Below are 20289 nucleotides of genomic sequence, written 5' to 3'. Positions count from 1 at the left end.
ACATTCATCACTAACGACTATGCTAACATTTGTAAAAAAACAAGGCTCCCTAAAAACATCAAATACAAATGGCTATTTAAAAAACAAGATTCCTGAAAAACTTTAATGGCTAATGGCAATGCTAACAGATATAAGGTTTGCTAAAAACACTCATGGCTATCGGCTATGCTAGCAGATGTAAGGTTCGCTAAAAACATTCATGATTATCAGCTATGCTAACAGAGTGTTAGCTAAAAACTCTCATGGCTATCGACTATGCTAACAGATGTAAGGTTCGCTAAAAACATTCATGGCTATTGACTATGCAAACAGATCTAAGGTTCGCTAAAAACTTTTATAGCTATCCCAAAAGATGTAAGAAAGTTTGTTAAAAAACATTCATGGCTATAGACTATGCTAACAAATGTAAGCTTCTATAAAACCATTCATGGCTAACGGCTACGCTAACATATAAAAAGCAAGAGTAGACAACGTAGAAATGAATGGTTTCACTGGGGTGTTGCGCTCTTAGCTGATAACTGGCAAACATGAATTTAATTCTTGTCTTGTTTTGTTATTTTTCCTGCACAAATGACAATGAACGTCCTGTATCTATATGTATCTATAAACCTGGGATTACAGACTCATGTGATCATGTTAAACTGGTTTTCTGACCAGCATGAATGAATTACTACTCGAGTCCTAAGTCTTTGAGTCCCTGTCCGTTCCTCGAACTATGGAGTTCTGCACAGAAACGCCAAGTGAAGGGGTTAACAATGCAGCATTCCCATCTGTTGCTAAGGAAGTGTTGCCTGTTGTGCAGGAAACAGGGAGAGCAGTTTCCTGTTATGAAGAAACGGTTTTTAAAGGGTTGCATTCATTCAATCGTGCAACAGATGCTGCGCCAGGAAGCCACGGCCACTCGCAAAAGCTTTGGTGTCCTGGAGAAACTGTTTTTGGAAAACTGCTTTTAGGAACTTTTCTATGCAGGAAATAATCCACGAGCAAAACATGTTGGTGGGGGAAGCAGAGAGAAGAAGCTCTGCTCGATTTCTGACCATAATCCTCTCCATGTAATGATGTTACAGACATGGCACAGTTCAATAGCTCTTAGCAGCTCACGCAGCAGAATAAGAACAGTAGGATTTAAGAAAATTGTTTTTTTTTCTACAAAGACAGAAGCTGCAGATTTGAAGCAGTTCATGTGCAGAGTAAACACTGCAGATTAACAGTGGATTATACATGGTGACAATGATATTAAAATAGCAGACACTGCATGTATTCAAGACACATTTATCTTATCTTATCATTTCTTAACTTAGCCTATATATTTTGTCTCTTCTTAGTTTAGCTTAGCTTTCTCTTATTTTATCCTAGCTCGTTAGCTTAGCTTTTCTCTTGTTTGGTTATATTTTCTTATCTCATCCTAGCTCAAGTTAGCTTAGCTTTTCTCTTGTTTGGTTATATTTTCTTATCTCATCCTAGCTTAGGTTATGTAAACTTATAACGTTTGTCTTTTTTTCTCATCTTATCTTAGCATTTTTAGCCTACCTTCGCTTATATATTTGTTATCTTTTTTTCCATCGCTTCTTAGAGTAGGTTAGCTTTTCTAAACGCTCCCTCAGTCAGGTCTGATAGTATTGCTTCACAGAGACATAATGGGGAACACATTTGTGTGATCACTTACCCATCACACAAAAAATGTGTTTTTTTGTCAAAAACTAAAGACTGTTGCTGACAAAAGGGACAAACTTAGAGACAAACCCACACAAACAAAACCACCAAAAGTTTTACGCACTGCAGCTTTAAATCCAGGTGGTGACATTTCTGTAATGTAACAGCAACAGCTTAATAAAATGGAAATGGAGTGAGTGAGAGAGAGAGAGAGAGTAAGAGGGAGACTTGGTTGGTGCTGTGCTGTCAGCAGACTACAGTCCTGCCTCAGGAAGCAGCAGCAGCAGCAGCAGCAGCAGCTCCTCCCGTGTCTTTCCACACAGAAGCGCACCAGACTCCACAGAAGCATCAGCACTGGCTGCAACCTCCGCTGCTGCAGCCGCTGCTCAACTCTCTACAAACACTGCAGGGGGATTAAAACCGAGGAGATGAGCTCTTCTTCTTCTTCTTCTTCTTCTTCTTCTTCTTAATTTCTCCCTCTGCAACTTGATTTCCCCGCAATGTGTCTGTGTTTGGATTAAGTTCGCCCGCATCTTTTTCTTCTTTTTCTTCTTTTTTTGGAGAGGGACGCCTTCCGCTGTCCGCGCGCGGAGCCATGAGGAGAACTGTGGGACTCCGTGGATGATGATGAAGATGATGATGATGCCTCATAATGAACGCAGGTTCGTTGTACATGCTGTTCTTGTTTATGTGAGACGTATGTGGTAATTCATGATATTTCTGTGTGAAAACAATCTCATTTACTAAACAAATCCACATGCATTGAACATGCCTGTAGTAGTGCTAAAGTAAAATTACTTAATTAATGCAACAGTGGAGTGCCAAACTACCTCAAATGCCACTGAAATAATAATTAACATTGTTGTCTCGGAGGTTTGAATCCACAGATTATCCATCATCAGTCTCTGTCGAAGTTGCTTTCTGCATATAGGAAAAAAAATCTCTCTTCTCGGATTAATGCTGGGGTTAGATTTGGGATTATAATCTGTGACAGCAGACAAAGCCATTGAAGGTCACAAGTGGTCAACGCGTGTATATATACTAGGACTTATCATAAGGTTTGTGTGCGAGAAAAGGTTCAAACTGATGATGTCACACTTGACAGGTGACATTTTTCAACAGAGTCCACACTGAGATCATATCCTGTCTCTCGTCCTTTGTTTTTCGAAACATTTCTTTGAATTGAATTCTTGTTGCATAATTCATATCCTGTTGTTTACAGTTGGGTGGCTTGTCAGACTGGGACACTCAAAGACCCCATCACCACACACACAAAAAGTGTGTGTATACATGTTTTTGTCATCTTTTAAGGACCTTTTGTGGCATAAACACTGACCTTCTCAGGACCAGAAGTCCTCATGGAGACCAAGAACTGGTTTCCGATGAAGCAGAACTTAAATTCTGAGGAACTGGTTAAGTTTAAGATTTGAATTGCGGTTAGGTTAAGGTCAGGGTTCGGCATTGAGCGTTATGGTTACGGCTTTCTTTAGGCTGTCCAAATCAGATCTAAGTCAATGCCGTGTCCTGAGAAGAATAGCTGTGCAAACCTGTGTGTGTGTGTGAGAGTGTGTTTCGTGAGAATTGAGAAGAATGACAAGAAGGAAGTCCATTTTGTGTTGTGAAAACGCAAACTCCTGGAGACGTCCGTGGAGGAGTGATGTGGGGCCATGCTGTTAATGCCCCCCCCCCTCCTCCCCTTGGACATCCTGTGTGTGGAGTCTGGGTAAAGGGGCTAGAATCCTGGAACTCTTCAAAGGAAGCGTGTCAGGACATTTGAAGGAGGGGGGGAGGTGAAAGAAATATGTTTACCCCCTGTAAATGTCGGCAGAATGAATGAATGGGAATTTCTCACAAAACGTCTTAATTCAAACCAGTGAGAGAAAAAGGGAAAGGTGATATAAAACACTCTCAGCCGCCAAAGTGCACGCGGGGTATAATCGGACGTGCGTCAGGGCAGGTACAAAATAACAGGAAGAGACGAGGGGTGTACACGCTTTGTGAAATGTGGGTGTGTTTCATGACACTTTTTAAAAGTTTGTATGCGGCGCAATTTAAAAACGTAACCGTTTTATGTCAACATTTATCTGTAGATGTGAAATCTGGAATAAATTGGAGGAGTTTGTGCACGGCAGCTTATTCTTTTTCGTCTGTAATTATCTTATATGTTACATAATGTGACACTATTTCACATCCATGCAGTGCTGCAGCTGTGTATTGGCAAAAATACCATTTTGTGATCCTTGCCCAAAAGAATTGTCTATTTTAGGAAAAACTCTCATAGTCTTTGTCTTGTGAGAGGAGCGGACGGAGGGGAAGAGAGAGTGAAATAGCGGTTGGAGGCTTAAATACCAAACCAAGAATATTGATACTGTGCTTCAAAGAATCACCACAGTATCACTTTACGCATGAAATATTGAGACATTTTAGACTATTGGTATTTTCTTACAGCCCTATACAGTATAATTATGAAATCATATTTAAAAAGTGACTAAATGTTTATTTCAGTCCTGCAATAAGATGTTGTTGAATGTTGTTGAAAACAACAACTTTAGCAACAAAGTTTAGCATACTTAGCTTACATTTCCCAGTCCCTCACCCGGTGTCCATTAATGCTGCGTTAACATCGAAATCGGGCACGTGAGTTGACTCTGTTTTGGAAGAACCATGGACGTAGACGTCTCGGTCGTGTCACACAAACAGCATCGCAACACGTAGTAGGAGTCGGTCAAAATATCAATTTAGAATTATGTTGTCGTCCTTTCTCGTGCAAAAACGATACTTGTGAACAGTTCTTTTGCCAGTTTCACTTGCTCGCCGTCGCTACTTCATGTCTCCTCATGGTGGCGCTGCTCGGATGAATGAGGGGAAACTTGGGCGGAAGCTGACTGGCAGAAGAAGAGGTTGTTTACAGCGGGATAACGGTGGAGAAATCGACTTTAACAGATGTGTCTATCGCTATATGACTGTCACAGAATCACATCGTGTGGACCATGTGTCGTGTATCATTTCGTGAGGTACCCTGTGATTACCAGCCCTAGTACTACATGTGTTTGTACCATTGACGTACTGTGAAAGAAATAAAAGACAAATGTACATTTAACAGTAAAGTTGGCAGTGGCAGCAATCTTGTAATCCCATGTTGAAGTTGGTGAGATTGCTGCGACTTTCTGAGGTGGAAATCCGACTTAAGGGTGTGTGGGATTTGGAGCATATGAATAGTATCAGTACAACATACGTGATAAGCCCTTTGTTTTCTTCTTCCATTATTGTAGTATGCTACCAAAATCATTATTTTTTGCAGCCCTAATTATATTAATCAAAAATATTTTTTAGATTTGGGAATTGGGAAAAAAAAAAATATTGAGTAATCGTTTTAAAAAATAAGCTTTCAGGACACGTGTCATTTCCCAGACAGGGAGATGTTATTGTTCCTGCTGTAAGTGCCCGGTGACTCTGTTGTTTTTCCTGCTGATAACGTCCCCTGTGGCAGTCTGTGTGTCACTGACCACCGTGCTGCTCTGGGCTTCCTCTCTGCGTTTTATCCAGAAACACGGCTCACATGTTTACAACAGGTTAAAAACGAATCTGAAAATGAGAAATGACAAAGTTTTTAAATCAACATTTTTTCTCTTTTTCACTTCTTGTGCAGATTTTCAAAACCCACTGCCAGTCCCTCAGCCAAAGGTCCGCAGTCACCTGACCATCAAAGTACAATCCAAGCTGATGTCCAGACCGTGTCCCAGTGCTCGTGGTCCAAAACCTCCCGTCGCACCCAAGCCAAGACCCCTGCTTGAGTCTCACCCACAGGGGGAGGAGCCCTGTCCCCCACTGAGCCTCAGTAATGGAGACCTGAGCCACTCAGATGGGGAGACAGAAGATCTCCATGACATGGCTGAGGAGAATCAGGACCGAGTGGAGAAGAGCGAGGCTAACGGCACTGGAGAGATGAACCCAGAGGACGAAGCTGAGGCGGAAACAGAGAAGGAAGGGGACATTTTGGATAACCATGACGACACTGACAGCGTTGGCTCTGAGGACACAATTACAGGAGATGATGGTCCCATCGTTACTGAAACTACTGAAGATGAAAACACTGAAGATGACTTCAAAACATCAACACCTTCTCCTCTTCTGACTGAAACAGAGGATGAGGAAACGTCTGAAAAACACTGCGATGCTGCAGGACTCTCTGAAGTCACCGTAGAAGACCGAACACAGTCACTCAGTCAGAGTGATGAGGACAGTGACGTGGGGCTCAATGAAGCGGAAGAATTTGCATTTGGATTCAGAGTGCTTCCAACGGTAACAGAGGAGTATCCCTACGATATGATCGGCCCCGGAGATGATGCTAGTGACACGTGCGAGTCATGTGACCCAGCTGAATCTATATCAGGGGATACAGAGGTGTGGCAACCAGAGCGGGCTACCAAAGACCTCTCCGGCTGTTTTCGGTTCACATCCAGCACTGAGGACGTGTTTGGGCCTTACGCGGTCATCGAAGCAGTTCCGGGAGATATGAGCGACACTGCCGACCCAGAGTGGAGTCAGGAGGATGACCCCGATGACAAACCTTCCAACGAAGTGCAAACGTCAGGTGCCTTGAACCAGGATCCGTACTATGTGTCATCGGATGACGTGGACAAGCTGGAGGATAAGCAGGCCCTCTCTGAACAGGGTGAGACAGCTGAGGGCAGCGATCAGTCGAGTCAGCAGAAAGACAAAGCACAGGACAGTGAGTCAGCAGATGAGTATGCAAACATTGACGATTCTGTCTGTCACAAAGGAGATGACTTTGAGCAGTTGGAGTGTGTCTCGTCAGAGGATTACGTCGAGATAGGTGACGAGGACGAGGACGAAGACACGGAGAAGAGACCCATCAAAGGCAAAAGCGTGAAAGAGAGAACAGCGAAGCGCGAGCAGGCCTACAACAGCCAGAGGGCGAGCTGTCAGCCTCGAATCAGGTTGTGCAACATCACCGTGCCAACGGATCTGGACCTGGGCCGCGCCCCAGAGCTCACGAACCGAGTGGTGTTTGCCCACACCACTGAAGCCTTCGAGGAAGATATCGAGGAACTGGACTGCCACATTGTGCCGTATTATGAAGACACAGACTCTGACAGTGAAGAGCATATTTACGAAGAGGCAGGGTTCGATTCAGAAGGGGAGAACTTTATAACACTGGATAGGAAATCTATTGTGACGCGGTCGCGCTCTTATTCTGGAAAAATTACAGGTTATGTTCCAGAGACTGTACCAGAGGAGACGGGGACAGAGTATCAGACTCATGACTACTGCTCAGTGGCCTTGGAACAGAACAGCGAACCACTCAGCCCTTCACAGCAGCCTGGGGTCAACAGTGTAACCCCGTCTATGGGCACTCGGCGTTTCTTACTATATTCACGCTCTGCAGAAGGTCCCGAGTTGACCATGACCACCCCAAAAGAGTTCAACCAATCTCTGAGGGATGAGATCAGGATGAGGAGGAAAGACGATAACCTCTCCCTCCCGTGTGTTATAACTTCTTCTGGAAGCTTCTCCCAGCGAAGCCATCAATCGTCCAGTGGTGTTTCCACACCAACTTCACTGGTGGACATCCCACCTCCCTTTGAGCTGGCATACATCACAAAAAGACCTGTGACCAAGAGTTCTCCGTCCCTCCTGATCCAGCATGAACCCAGTGACGTACCTAAGAAGAAGAAGTCCTCCTTTAAACGCTTCCTGGCACTCAAGTTCAAGAGGAAGTCAGACTCAAAGGTTTTTAGTGATGTGAGTGTCCGCTCTTCGCGTTCTTCCTCTGAATCCAGTCACCACGGCCCAGCGAGAGTTATAGAGCTTGATCGTAGGAGCACCGGCAGCTCACCTCAGCCCCAGTCCCGCATGGTGAACCCCCAGCAGCGTCTTTCAGACCTGCCGCCCACCTTCATCCTTGACAACGTCCACCAGAGGAGGAAAGGTGACCTCAAAACCTACGGCAGGGGCGTCTCCAGAGTGGAGTCCTTTGAGGAGCGAACTCGCCGTCGCGCAATGCCGCTGCCTTTGACCAAACCCCGCTCCATCTCCTTCCCCAGCGCGGACACCTCAGATTACGAGAACATTCCGGCCATGAACTCAGACTATGAGAACATCCAGATCCCGGGCAGGCCCACCAGATCCCACACAGTCACAGAGTTTTTTGAGGATCCAGTTCGCACCACCGTTGCCTGCAATGAAAACGATGGCTATGTGGATATGAACAGTTTCCCCGGAATAGAGAGCAAACCCCAGACATTGAAGGACGACACTGAAAGGTATGATGATCCTTTAAATCATTTCATTTAGAATTCTTTAAAACTCCAAAAGCACATATGAGGCTAGAGTTGACTACCCGGAACCAAGTTTACAAATTGACCATTTGTCTAATGTATCTGCTAAGTCTCTGATTGGCAAACCCAAAACAGTAGGTGACTGTGTGTTTTTGACTTTGTTATATAGGAATATAAGTTTTACATAACATTATAGATGGTTTAAAATGACATTCAAACCTGTTACCTGTGTAATTATCGGTCTATCTTGCTGTTCGGCTATTATGGTCTTCAAGATATTATTCAAATCCACAATCGCAATGAAAAAGGCAGTCGAGATTGAAAAGAATCACGATAAAATATCAAAAAGAGAATAACACTTGTCAAACAAATCTGAGGTAAAACATTCAAGTGTTGTGTCTCAGTATATATTGAACCCTTATTATATTGATATTGAAGAATTATATTACCATATACACTGTTAGGGACAATTGTCCAGCCTTATTCAGGACCTAATTAGTCAATGAGATAGATCTGTAGCTTAGTGTCAGACTCTTCTTTCGAACAGATCAATTATTTAAACCACTTATTTGCTGAAGTGCCAACTGTTCACTGGTACGAGCTCAGACTCATTCATGCCTCTGGACTCTGGGATATGTGAACGGGAATTTGTTTTTACTTTCTAGTTAAACAATCAGTCAGTTAATCATTTAAATGGTTTCCAAATGAATAGATAATTAAAGCAGTTGTCAGGTGCGGCCTGATGTTAGAGGTGTTTAATATAATAAGCCTAGAATATGTATTTATGATCTCATGTGATGTTTCCGCTCATTTTAAAAACTATGGAGTGTAATCACACAGCTACAGTTCACCGTAACCGGTTTTTAAAGGCGTCATTTAAAGCAGACTTTCTCAATCCTGGTCCCGGGGACCCACTGCTCTGCATGTTTTAGATGTTTCCTCGCACCTGCCTCAAATAAATGGCTCGTTATCGCACTTCTGCAGAGCTGCTGGAGCAGGGAAACGTCTAAAACATGCAGGGCAGTGGGTCCCCAGGACCAGGATTGAGAAACCCTGATCAGAAATATTAGGCCTGGACTCCTGAACTCGCGGGAGCAATCTTTGCCCCCGAACAACTGACAGATTGTCTTACAGTGTGTCTCAAATGAGCAGTGGGATCAGCCTCTTGTAGCTCGTGTGCGCAGTGAGCGATGAGCAGCCTGCTACGCGAGGCAACGCCGGCTTTGGGAAGATGGACAATGCATGTGGGGGAGCTTACTGGTGTTTTTTTTCATTTGGAAGATTTAGAGGTCACATCTGGTGCCACTGCGTCCTTTGCAAGTCTGAAGTGATAGAAGCGATAACAGCACATGGGTGACTCACCAGGCCCAGGTTATTCACATTAGAGAAAGTAATTATGGACTGCAATTATAAGTGAAAATGTGTGGGGGAGTTATTTTAACACGAGTAAGTGGAGAAGGGGAAAAAAAGAGTGTGGGATGGGGATGGGATGTTCTATAGAAGGAGGAGAGTGAAAACAAAGAGTATATAGGGATAAAGTGAGGTAGATGAGGGGGAGGGGGGAAATTGTGGTGTAATTGCTCTCCTGTACTTGACACTTACGGTTAAGTTTAGGAAGGCTTTTATTAAAGTAGCTTTCCCCCGAGCTCTTCTCTTTCATTGGACCCTTGAGGGGCCGCAGGATTTACCGCAGTGTGTGATAGAGTGAGGAATCATCTCGGTCAGGTTGTACCAAATTACCCAGTTTCAGCCACTACGGGCCAAAGTCCTTTCCCCAGTGTTAATAAAATAGTTGTGTTTGATGACCTGTGTGTAGCCAAAGAGATGGGACAATACCTTAAAGGCTTTCACAGAATCTGGAACTGAAACAGTTCTAAACTCAGTTTGCTTTTATTTCTTGCAATAGCAATATGCTACTGCTGTTTTCCAGTTGCTAGTTAGCTAGTTGCTACCATGTCAAGCTAGCACCATTCTGTGTCTTTCTAGCGTCCATTAACTTAAAAATGTTTGATTCTTAAAGGTCATAAAGCATAACTTTGGTCTCTTGCTCAGTCCAAGTCTGCATTTCGCCATGTTTTTCTCGTCGTTGTCTTCTTTTTTGTAGGAGCTTCTGTTATTTTGGGTCAAAGCCTGCGCAAGCATGTGCAGCTAGGCTAGTTTGACTCATACTCATATGACTTAAAACCACCTCATCTGGGTGTGTTAGTCACAAATTTGATTTAATATAATATACGTCGGACTAATCCTGCGAACAGTATGTGTGTCAAATACAATCGGATTGTTTCCATTGCTCATTTAGTCCCTTTTAATATGTGATTAAAGTCACCTGGAGTCTGATTCTTTTGTGTGCAGCACATGTTGCATGGAAGCTGATATTTATCAACTTCCATGCAACATGTGCTGTTCTCACAGTCATGAAGAAAGGAAAATGTAACTGAATAAGAGCCAAAACAATCAGATTTGGGCCACTTGAGTCTGCAGTCTTCTTCCTCCTCTCCTCCAGGCTAGTTTGCACAGCAGACACTCTCCAGTGTTTATGTGCGGTGTTCTCTGAAATTTATACGTTTAATCACACCATTTAAAATCTCTGTGTCCCAGAAAGTACTCGTTTTTTTCTGTCGATGCGGCTCTAAGTGTCTCACACTGTGATGCAGAGACGTGATGTGTCCTGTCACCTCGTTTTCACCACATTTCCCCCCCTGGAGACGCATCTGTTACCAGGGCTACTCTTTGAGAGTGTCTCCATGGGCCTGGTATATGTTTATTTGAGTGTCAGTGCATTATTATACGCGTATGTGTGCCCACAACCAGTCAGTGTGTAGTCAGTGTTGGGTGTTTTTGTCCCACTCTTTGTTGTGTTTACATCCTCAGCTCTAAACTCTCTTTAAAGCTTGCCACGGTCCTCAGACTGCCAAGCTGACAACGATGGCAGTGATTTATTGACAAATCCAAACAGTTACCGCGGTTGTGGACTCAAAAAGAAACAGTGGATTTTTGTGGCGAGGAAAATGACTGAATGGCAGCGGAGTAGTGGACACACACAACAGGACCTGTCTACAGGAGCAGACGTGCATTTTAAAGCGAAGTTTCATAGTCGCTGTGCTACAGGCTTGGCTTGTTTCCACGCGTGTGATTAATGCATAGCACCATTCAGACTACACTTGGGCACGAGCATTCAGCCAAAGCAAAGAGACATGTTCATTAGCAAGCTACCGCAGTGTACGGTGGGAAAAGGGATCACACTAATGATTCCACCCACAACATGCACAACCTGAGGTGCCTGCTTATTTGTAGGCGTGAACATGCGCGTGTGCATGCATATTAGGCTACGGCTCTGTGCTGCTTTATCAAAAATTAGGGTTCCTGTGAAAAAGCATGCCGTCTCAGCAGAACTGTCCTCGCACACAAAGAAAGCCGAGTCGCAACGGATGAGTGTTGTTGTGAACTCGCTCAACCCGGACACCATTAAGAGCTCTTTTTGTCAACTTTTAGGTTTCACAGGTAGACTCACCACAGGGATGTGCACGTCTTTTATCCCCCACAGAGTCAGGCGCACTATGTTCTTTAAGAAACTGCTAATGTGGGCAAAACTGAACACCTCATCCTACAAAACCTATGTAATATGGAGTTTTAACAGGTTTTTGGCCAGTGGGAAACGTTTTTAATTGGCAGTCATTCCCAGGTAATATGATTTAATGGATGAGGCTTTGGCCCTGATTGGCATTGGACGCAGTTGTAAGTGCTAATTTCTACTTAATTTTTCAATTTAGCTTCTTTTTCAATACATACATTTGTGCTAAATGTATGTATTGATGCCAAATGCTAAATATCTCAAAAATGTGGAGTTAGTAATTGAATAATTCTACTACTTTTACTGTTAATTGCACTTTTATCCTTGCTCAATTTTTATCTTTGGACATTGGGGCTGCTATTTTGACTGAAATTGCAATTGTGATATGATTTGCGATGTCAGAAGGAATGGTCATTCTCACATACTTCTCATTTTCATTTGAACAACGTATTTTTTAATGTGTGATATTTGTGCAGATCTGTGAGAAACAAAGATGTTCTCTTGAGTCTGTAAAATATAATGTGAACAGGTCAAGACACTCTAAAACATTTTGACTGCGATTTTGCTTAAATTTCAATGAATGATTCAGCCCTCGTGGACATGTTGCTACGCTGTTTGTGTGCAAAATACCATGTACAGAGTAATTGTTGATCATGTTAACATTGGCTAGTCAACTTGGCGGTGACCGCTATGTTTTAATGGAACCCACAGTCGTAGCTCAACTATGTCGTTGATTATGGTGGATTACTGTCTTTGTCCTACTATAGAAGCACCAGCAGGGGAATTAATTTGTCTGCTTCTGCTACGCTAGGTGGAAATATGCTACTTCTATTTTCCAGTTGAGAGTATTGCTTAGCTTTGCTAAATTTGCTGTAGTAACTTGGAGGTGACCCCGTTAGCACCTTAAAATTATTTACCCACCTTTGAGTTTGAATGAGAGACCGAAGTAAATACAAAGTAAAAATAACTGAGCTCCATTGTGTTTCTCTCGCCTACTTGTGAATTATGTTAATCTCCTTCTTCCTGTGGGTTCACCCAGGTTTAAGAAAAACTTGGGTAAACCGGATAATTTTAGTGTGAATTTTAGTGTTCTTTAACTACAGGGTCCAGCCACGGCCTCTGAAACATGTTCCTCCACCCACTGTTATGTTAGCATTAGTAGTGATGAGGGAGCCATCTTAAGTACATTGTTGTACTGGGTGGTGACCGTGCGGCTGAGGTGGTGGACAGGGCGTGTCTGTGGGCTGCCAGGCCTGGTGCCAGGCGCCCTGAGGTCATTGCCAGGTCACCCCCGGGGGAGGAAGTGTCCAACCTAGGAGCTTCCCACCAGCCTGTTTACAGGAAATGCAGGACGAGGGTTGGGCTTCGGAGGGGAGGCAGGGAGGTGGAGACCTGGGCGGGGGGGGAGGACAGATAGGATGAAGGTGGGGTGGAGGTTCCCAGACCTCTGCTTTGAACAACAAAAAGAGGTGTAGTCCCTTCAGGAATGCCAGGTCTGCTGTTTTCATCGCTATAGCCAGGGAGGAATCTCACTTCATGTATCCCAACCTGTACACTTTATCCACTTGGAATGAAATGGAACAGTCCAGCAGAGGATGTTGTATTATGCCAATATTTCAAATTACCATGTTGTTCAAGTGGGAAGCGGAAGTGTCACAACTAAACAATTTCAAATTGAAATCAAAGTTTGAAACACCAGCAATTAGCAAATTACAAAGAATGCAATTTAATTGTTGTATTTTTTGATAGTTCTGTGTAAATAAAAAAAAAAAATAGTACATCCCCAATATATACCCAAGTGTGTTTTTAGGGTATCCACAAATCCACAAATGTAAGGAAAAGCGCACATGATATTGAAAAGAATCACAATTGGATACTTAATGTAGTTTGAAAGACTTGTCAAACTAATCAGAGGTTAAATATTTAATAGTATTTTATACAGTATAGTATATTAAATCAAATTTAGCAAAGCGTGACTAACACACCCAGATACGGTGGTTTTAAGTTGAATTACTATGGCACGCATACTCAAAGTATGAGTCAAACAAGTCTAGCTGCACATGCTACACAGTCTTTGAGCCGGAAATAACAGAAGCACCTACACAGACGTAGAAGACAACGGTGAGGAAAAACATGGCGTAATGCAGACTTGTGCAATTTTGGACTGAGCAAGAGACCAAACGTATGCTCTATCACCTTTAAGAACCAAATATTTTTAAGTTAGAAAGACACAGAATGGTGCTGGTTCGACACGGTAGCAACTAGCTAACTAGCAACTAGAAAACAGCGATAGCATATTGCCATCTAGCGTAGCAGAGGCAGACACACTTCTTTGAATGAATGAACTCCCTGCTGGTGCTCGTACAGTAGGACAAAGGTTAATCCACAGTAATCAATGGTGTAGGCTCCATTAAAACCTAGCGACCGCTGTGAAGAAAACAAAAACAATAGATTTGTGAATGTAGCCTAAGAGCTATATATCCAGGACTTAATTAGATAGATCTGTAGTTCAGTGTCAGAATCTTCTTTTGAACAGATCAATTATATAAACCACTTATTTATTCACTGGCACAAGCTCAGAGTCATATCATTTAAGTGATTTCCAGATAAACACATTTATTGTACACACATTACAAGTGTACTTAAGTTCAGTAACAATGTATTTGTTCTTTTGTTACATTACAACACTGGTGGCGGCCCCGAATCGCGGCCTATCACGCGACGTGAGGTTCATTTTACTTGTTTTCATTATCACACCACAGACAGGACAGCAGCTGTGTCTGTGAGCGTCTTCATCACGCTGCGTCACAACAGCCACGGGCTCCGTTCAAACTCCATCACCTCTAACAGCAGCAACCGTCTTCAAACTTCAGCCCATTCCCATCAAAGTCATCTATAGTTAACCACCTAATGAGCCCATTCATCGGCTCCTATTTGCTTTAATAGAGCCATTACACGTGGAACGAGCTCTGTCTGATTGCCGCTAACACACATGTGTATATTTATTTATTTATTTGAAAAGTCGACGTTTTGCTCAATTGAGTTGCACATTAAAGGCCTCGTCTGATTCACAGGAGATTTGTGCGCCGAGCGTGTTTGCAGAGACTGTCGTCGCTTCCTCTGCTGAATTCACTTTGCTGTTTTACATCTGGTTTAGAAGCATTGTTGTAATGGATCTGTGTGAAGGTTATGGAATATGAGATTCCATATTATAGAATCTCATATGGTTTTATTGTTGCTTCTTTTATATTCCAAGCCAGTGGTTATCAAAGTCTTTACACTAGGGTTTTTTCAGGCCAAATAACCCCTACTATATACATTATTTTATATTAAACTTGGCCTAGCACCATTTATAAACATAACTTGTTATTGTGCATTATAAATATGAATAACTGATACCAATGCCAATGTCAGGTTATTATATAAATACATGTTCTTATTTTAAACATAAATGTGGAAACAAAAATGAGAGACAAACCGCATGAAGGTCCCTCAGTTGTGCAATAATTCAGAGCGTAAGAAAGAAGCTTCTCTTCACTTCCAGGAGCTCACACCAGGTCGACCTGTCCTCTCTGAGGTCAACCATGAGTAATGGGCTGCAGGTGCTTTCTCCAGCCCACCCAACACTCTCCTGCATGCGTGTGTGTGTGTGTGCGTGTGCGTGTGTGAGGCGAAGTGTGAATCTCGCGCTGTATGTCTGAATGGAGATGAAGTCCACTGGGCAACTCTGTTAACCTTTGATCCCCTAATAGTCTTCTCACTGCACACACACACACACACACACAGGAATGTTTACAATAACAGGACAAAGCAGTGTGTGTGTGTACATTTCTGTCTAACCTATCTTTAATGTCCTGTTTACCTTACCTGAGGACCTTTTCTGGCATAAACACTCACCTTTTCAGGACCACATAAGACCAAAAAATGAGACCAAAACCTGGAACTAATGAGGCACTCCCATTTCTGAGGAACTGGGCTGTCAAATTTGTTCAGCTATTTCTAAGAGAAATAGCTGAACAAATCTGTAAAAGCTGCAACTCACGATTATTTCCATCATCTCTTAATCTGTCGATCATTTTCTCAATTCATCGATAAATTGTTTGGTCCATAAAATGTCATAAAATGTTGAAATATGTTCCCCAAGCCTAGAAATGATGACGTCCATGCACCAAAATTATTCAGTTTCTATGGTTTATTTGTTTCATGGAGCCAAAAAATACCAAATGTGAAAATATTCACATTTGGATGTTTTAATGATCAATTTTGTCATCAATTAACAAACCAGGTCATTGATTAATCATTGCCGCCCTGCTTTCACTATCTTCCTGTTATTTTCCAGATCAGTGGATTAACTGCTGTGTTTATAAAATGCCAGACAGAAGAGACAAATAAAATCATAACCATGTTTTCCAATTTTGACACTCTGCTGCATCTCACATAGTACATTTCTCCTTTTATGCATCATTTTATATGACATATATACATATATGTATATACATATATATATATATATATATATATATATATATATATATATATATATATATGTACATAAAGAGTTTGCTTTTAAGCATCGCTAGAATATAAAACATTATATACAGTGAAAGCTTTTCATTTGTTGTGAAACCTGGCAACAGTCTGAGTGCTGCTTTATATACAGTATATTATATTTTAGCCACTTCTACAGCTATAGCCAATAATTTATCCAGTGCTTTTACAAAAACTTATTATAACCCAGTTATTCCCCTGGCAGTAAATTAGGTCAAACGTACTGAACCGGCCTTAATGGACCAGAGGACATTAATAATTACCACAGGTAACATTTAAAGGGATTACATGACCTACAGTCTGCCCCCCCCTCGCCCTCCCACCCTCAGGTAAAGCAGCAGCAGCACCACAAAAGGATTACGAACACAACTGTGCCATCTGTGAGGAGAACGAACGGTGAAAGGGATTACAGCGTGTCACCGGAGGACACCATGTGGGAATTACAAATGTTCAGAGACTCACACAGGAAAAGGGAAACATATATTAACAGTGGATTTGGAAAATTGCTTTTCTGTCTTGAGAATATGCTGCTGCAAAATAGACTATACTATACTTTGAATGGCTTTTTTCAATGCGATTTGCAATGTGGACGGTATTCCCTGCTCTTTATGATTAATGCACCACCACTGTTGCCATGTTATAATGTGTCCATGTGCTCTTATACCATGAAATATGCATTCATAATGTCTTTTTCTCGCCCCCCCCCTCTGCAGTGCCTACACCGAGCCCTTCCCCATGAACCCTGTCTCTGCCGGGCTGTCGGCAGATGAGGACCACGGCCGGACCTCTGAGGAAGAAGAGGGGGTGGTGGAGCAGAGTTATGACCGACAGGTGAGAAATGGGATGGAGGGATGAACGATGGCATTGAAATCAGGGCAAGAGACAGTTTTCTGAGCGACGAAACTGCTCCAGTAAATCATATGTGAGGGTCCTTTTAACATGAAGGGACACGTCTGTACAAAGATCAACTGCTGAAATGAAGACTTGCGTGTACTGAGAGAAGGATTGGTATCATTAGCATTGTGTCAAAAACCAGTACCTTCTGTACTCTTCAGCCCCTTGTATATTAAAATAAGCCAGTTTTTTAACTGGTTTAAATGAATTAGAAGTTCACGTGATGCTAACTGTCCACTAAGTAGTTTTTAACCATAACAAGTATTAGCTTCAATCACGCTTTCGCTGCAGTTATGCTCACAGCAGCAGCAGCAGCAGAGACGTTAGCATTGCTAAAGTGGACGAAAACACGCTGCGCTGCTTCACATTAATAGTCTGCTGTATTCGTAAATGTATTGTGGAGTTGTTGTTTACATTGTTCACCTCCAACTTACCTTTTTACATCACATAAAAGCCACTGAATTTTGGCTACATTTAGCTATGTAGGCCAGAGTAAACGACACAGTGCTAATGAACCGTGCTAGCATTCAGTGACTTCCAACAGTTCTAAAGAAAAAGTTAGAATAAAGGCAACTCACTGCATATTACGGCTGAAACAATTACTCGATTCATCGAAATTAATCATCAACTACTTTGATAATTGGTTTCAGTGTTTAAGTGTTGTGTTAAAAACACTTTTTCAAAAAACAAACTAATCAGTAATGCAATGAATGATGTTGGACTTTTCAGCATCTTAAATGTGAATATTTTCTGGTTTCTTTGCTCCCTGTTAAATAAATAAATAAATAAATATAAAATATATATACATGTATATATATATATATATATATATATATACATGTATATATACATGTATATATATATATTTATATATATATATATATATATACATGTATATATACATGTATATTATACAATTACGAGCCTGAAACATGTTTGCGTCCATGGTTTTTTGTTGGGTGATGTCAAACTTGTGAATTTCTTTGTGAGATGAATAAAGTATCTATCCATCTATCTATCTATCTATCTGTCTGTCTGTCTGTCTGTCTGTCTGTCTGTCTATCTATCTATCTATCTATCTGTATATCTGTCTATCTGTCTATCTATCTATCTATCTGTATATCTGTCTATCTATCTATCATTTCCACACAGTAAGATATAGCCATTTTACCGCAGCATGGAAATGGACACCACCTGTCCTGCTACTATCAAAGTAATGGAAATGAATGAATGGCCCATGCTCTTGTTATAAGCCCTACATTTCCTTGTTTATTTCCTCCCTGAGGAAAAAAAAACAATATACATTGAAGAAAACACAGAGGAAGAGGACTAGATAGTTTCAGTTAATGGAACGGTGTTTTGGTTCGGTGTCAAGGAAATGAGCATCGAGTGCCTTACATGTAGAATTTGTGAAATGCTCCACATAGGAACAAATAACAGTGACAAAGCTTCCTGATGAACTCCCTAAATGGCTTCAGTGTTATGTTTGGGCTCAGATGTTTTGAGACCCTGTGATTAGCCTCTAAATCAATGGGCCACATTGTTGTCACCACACTCCCGGGCCTCTCATACATAATGCATCTAAATTTAAAAAAGAAATCCCACATTTGAGAAAAGCTTCATGTTTGTGCCGCACTGTAATGAAACAATCAGTCTTCTTTTGACAGCAGAAATTAAATTTTAAAAAAGTGCAACTTGCTAGTCTACAGGTCCCTGTTCAAGTCTGAGTGGAGTAAGTGGCACAGGGAGCCTTTGAAAAAAAATCCGCTGTGTTCATTCATCTCCCTCCCTGTCTCGCAGATTGACGGCCGATCCCGAGCATTCTACGTCGCCAAAGAGATCGTCGACTCAGAGAGACAGTGAGTACCTGCACCCGAGGATTCCCCTGACTCCGCATTCCTCTAATCCAGTGATTCCAAAAGTGGGAGATTGGGCGGTCCCCAATCGAATTTCCCCAACGTTTTAGTGAAGATTTATGTGTATATGATTTAATAACTTGCCTAAAATGAAGTTTTAATGAAGTCACATGAATTTCACCAATGCACCAGTGCCTGTTTTCAAGCTTTAAGGGTTTAGGAAGCAGACGTAATTCCAGACCTGCAGCATTGCGACATTATCCATTTTCCTAATTCTACTCGAGAGAACGCTTACACCTCGCAATAAGAGGACGTACAAAACACAATATTATGATTAAACAAGGTTTTAAGTGTGTCTCAAAATACAGTGAGGATTTACATATACACACACTTAAACATTAGTAAAAGGTATAAAAATGCAGCATAAATTGGAATCTGGATGCAAACTTCAGTGTCAGAATTCACGACAGTCTGTAGATTCCCATCACTTTGACTTTCACAATGTTTTACAGCAGTGATCCACCTTAACGTGATCTTTGGTGATCATGTTAAATGTTCTCCCGTTAGCCTTACACCGACTTTCACCTTTAATGAAAACAACCAGTCAAGAGTTGAGTTGGCTGACATGTTGCCATTCAATGTAACAAGGGCTTGAATTTGAATTTCGGATTGTAATTTGTTCCACGCGTTATAGGTGCCGGAAATCGCAATGCTTTCTTTCCCACTTTAGTTTGTACTTTGGGGACAAGAAATCACAAAGCACTCAGATTGTGACTTCTATGTTTTCTTGTTAAAAAGACAAGAAAAATAGAGAGGAACTAGAACTGCACGTGGTCATGATAGGGTAGTGCAGCAGTTCCCTGACCTCACCTTTGAATCTGCAAAACCTTTCGACAACTTTTGGTAGGGTGCAAATCGGCAAAATGGATGCCAAAATTCAAAATGGCCAACTTCCTGTTGAGTTGAGGCGGTAGATTTTTTTGTTCGTCTTGGTCTAAAACGTCTTTCCACCAAGTTTTGGGAAATTGGGTGGAACTCAATTGCACATTGACCCCCTCCAAAATGACCGCAAAGCCATGGATAGAATAATAGTCTGAAGGATAACAATAGGTGCCACACAAAGATTCGCCGTTTCGGCCCCTGCTATTCGTGGCTCGAGCCCGAATAATCCCCAGAATGTTTTTGTAAATAAATACATATCAACGACATAAAGACGTCCAGTTAACCGTACAATACACATGGGTACACAATGGTGAGTTAGGCCGCCACGGTTGGTATATATGATACCACTTATATATTAAATGTTTACATTGTCGCTGCCTGCCAAAATGGCGTCACCTTGGTTGCACTAATGTGATGTTTTCCATTTCTGTGGCTCAGTTTTCTTCTCGGCCGCCCACGTCTTCATCCGCTCAGCTCATCCATCGAGCCGCTGACAGCCAATTACACGAGTGTCTGTTGTAAC

At 42.0% G+C, this 20289-nt stretch overlaps 1 protein-coding gene across 2 annotated transcripts in view; it reads left to right on the top strand.

Moving 5' to 3' along the window:
• Positions 1–1899: 1899 nt before the first annotated feature.
• Positions 1900–20289, top strand: part of fgd5a (FYVE, RhoGEF and PH domain containing 5a) — a 63657-nt gene continuing 45267 nt past the window's right edge. For both annotated transcript variants that reach the window (XM_044024260.1, XM_044024259.1), the window contains exons 1-4: positions 1900–2315; positions 5303–7940; positions 16788–16905; positions 18769–18827. In XM_044024260.1, coding sequence (XP_043880195.1) covers positions 2306–2315; positions 5303–7940; positions 16788–16905; positions 18769–18827 — 2825 coding nt within the window. In that variant the 5' untranslated portion in view covers positions 1900–2305. The remainder of the gene's footprint in view (positions 2316–5302; positions 7941–16787; positions 16906–18768; positions 18828–20289) is intronic.

The sequence above is a fragment of the Solea senegalensis genome, linkage group LG4 (assembly GCF_019176455.1).
Source record: "Solea senegalensis isolate Sse05_10M linkage group LG4, IFAPA_SoseM_1, whole genome shotgun sequence".
Lineage (NCBI taxonomy): Eukaryota > Metazoa > Chordata > Actinopteri > Pleuronectiformes > Soleidae > Solea > Solea senegalensis.
Note: the sequence above shows the minus strand (reverse complement) of the source record. Positions and strands in the feature narration are given on the sequence as shown.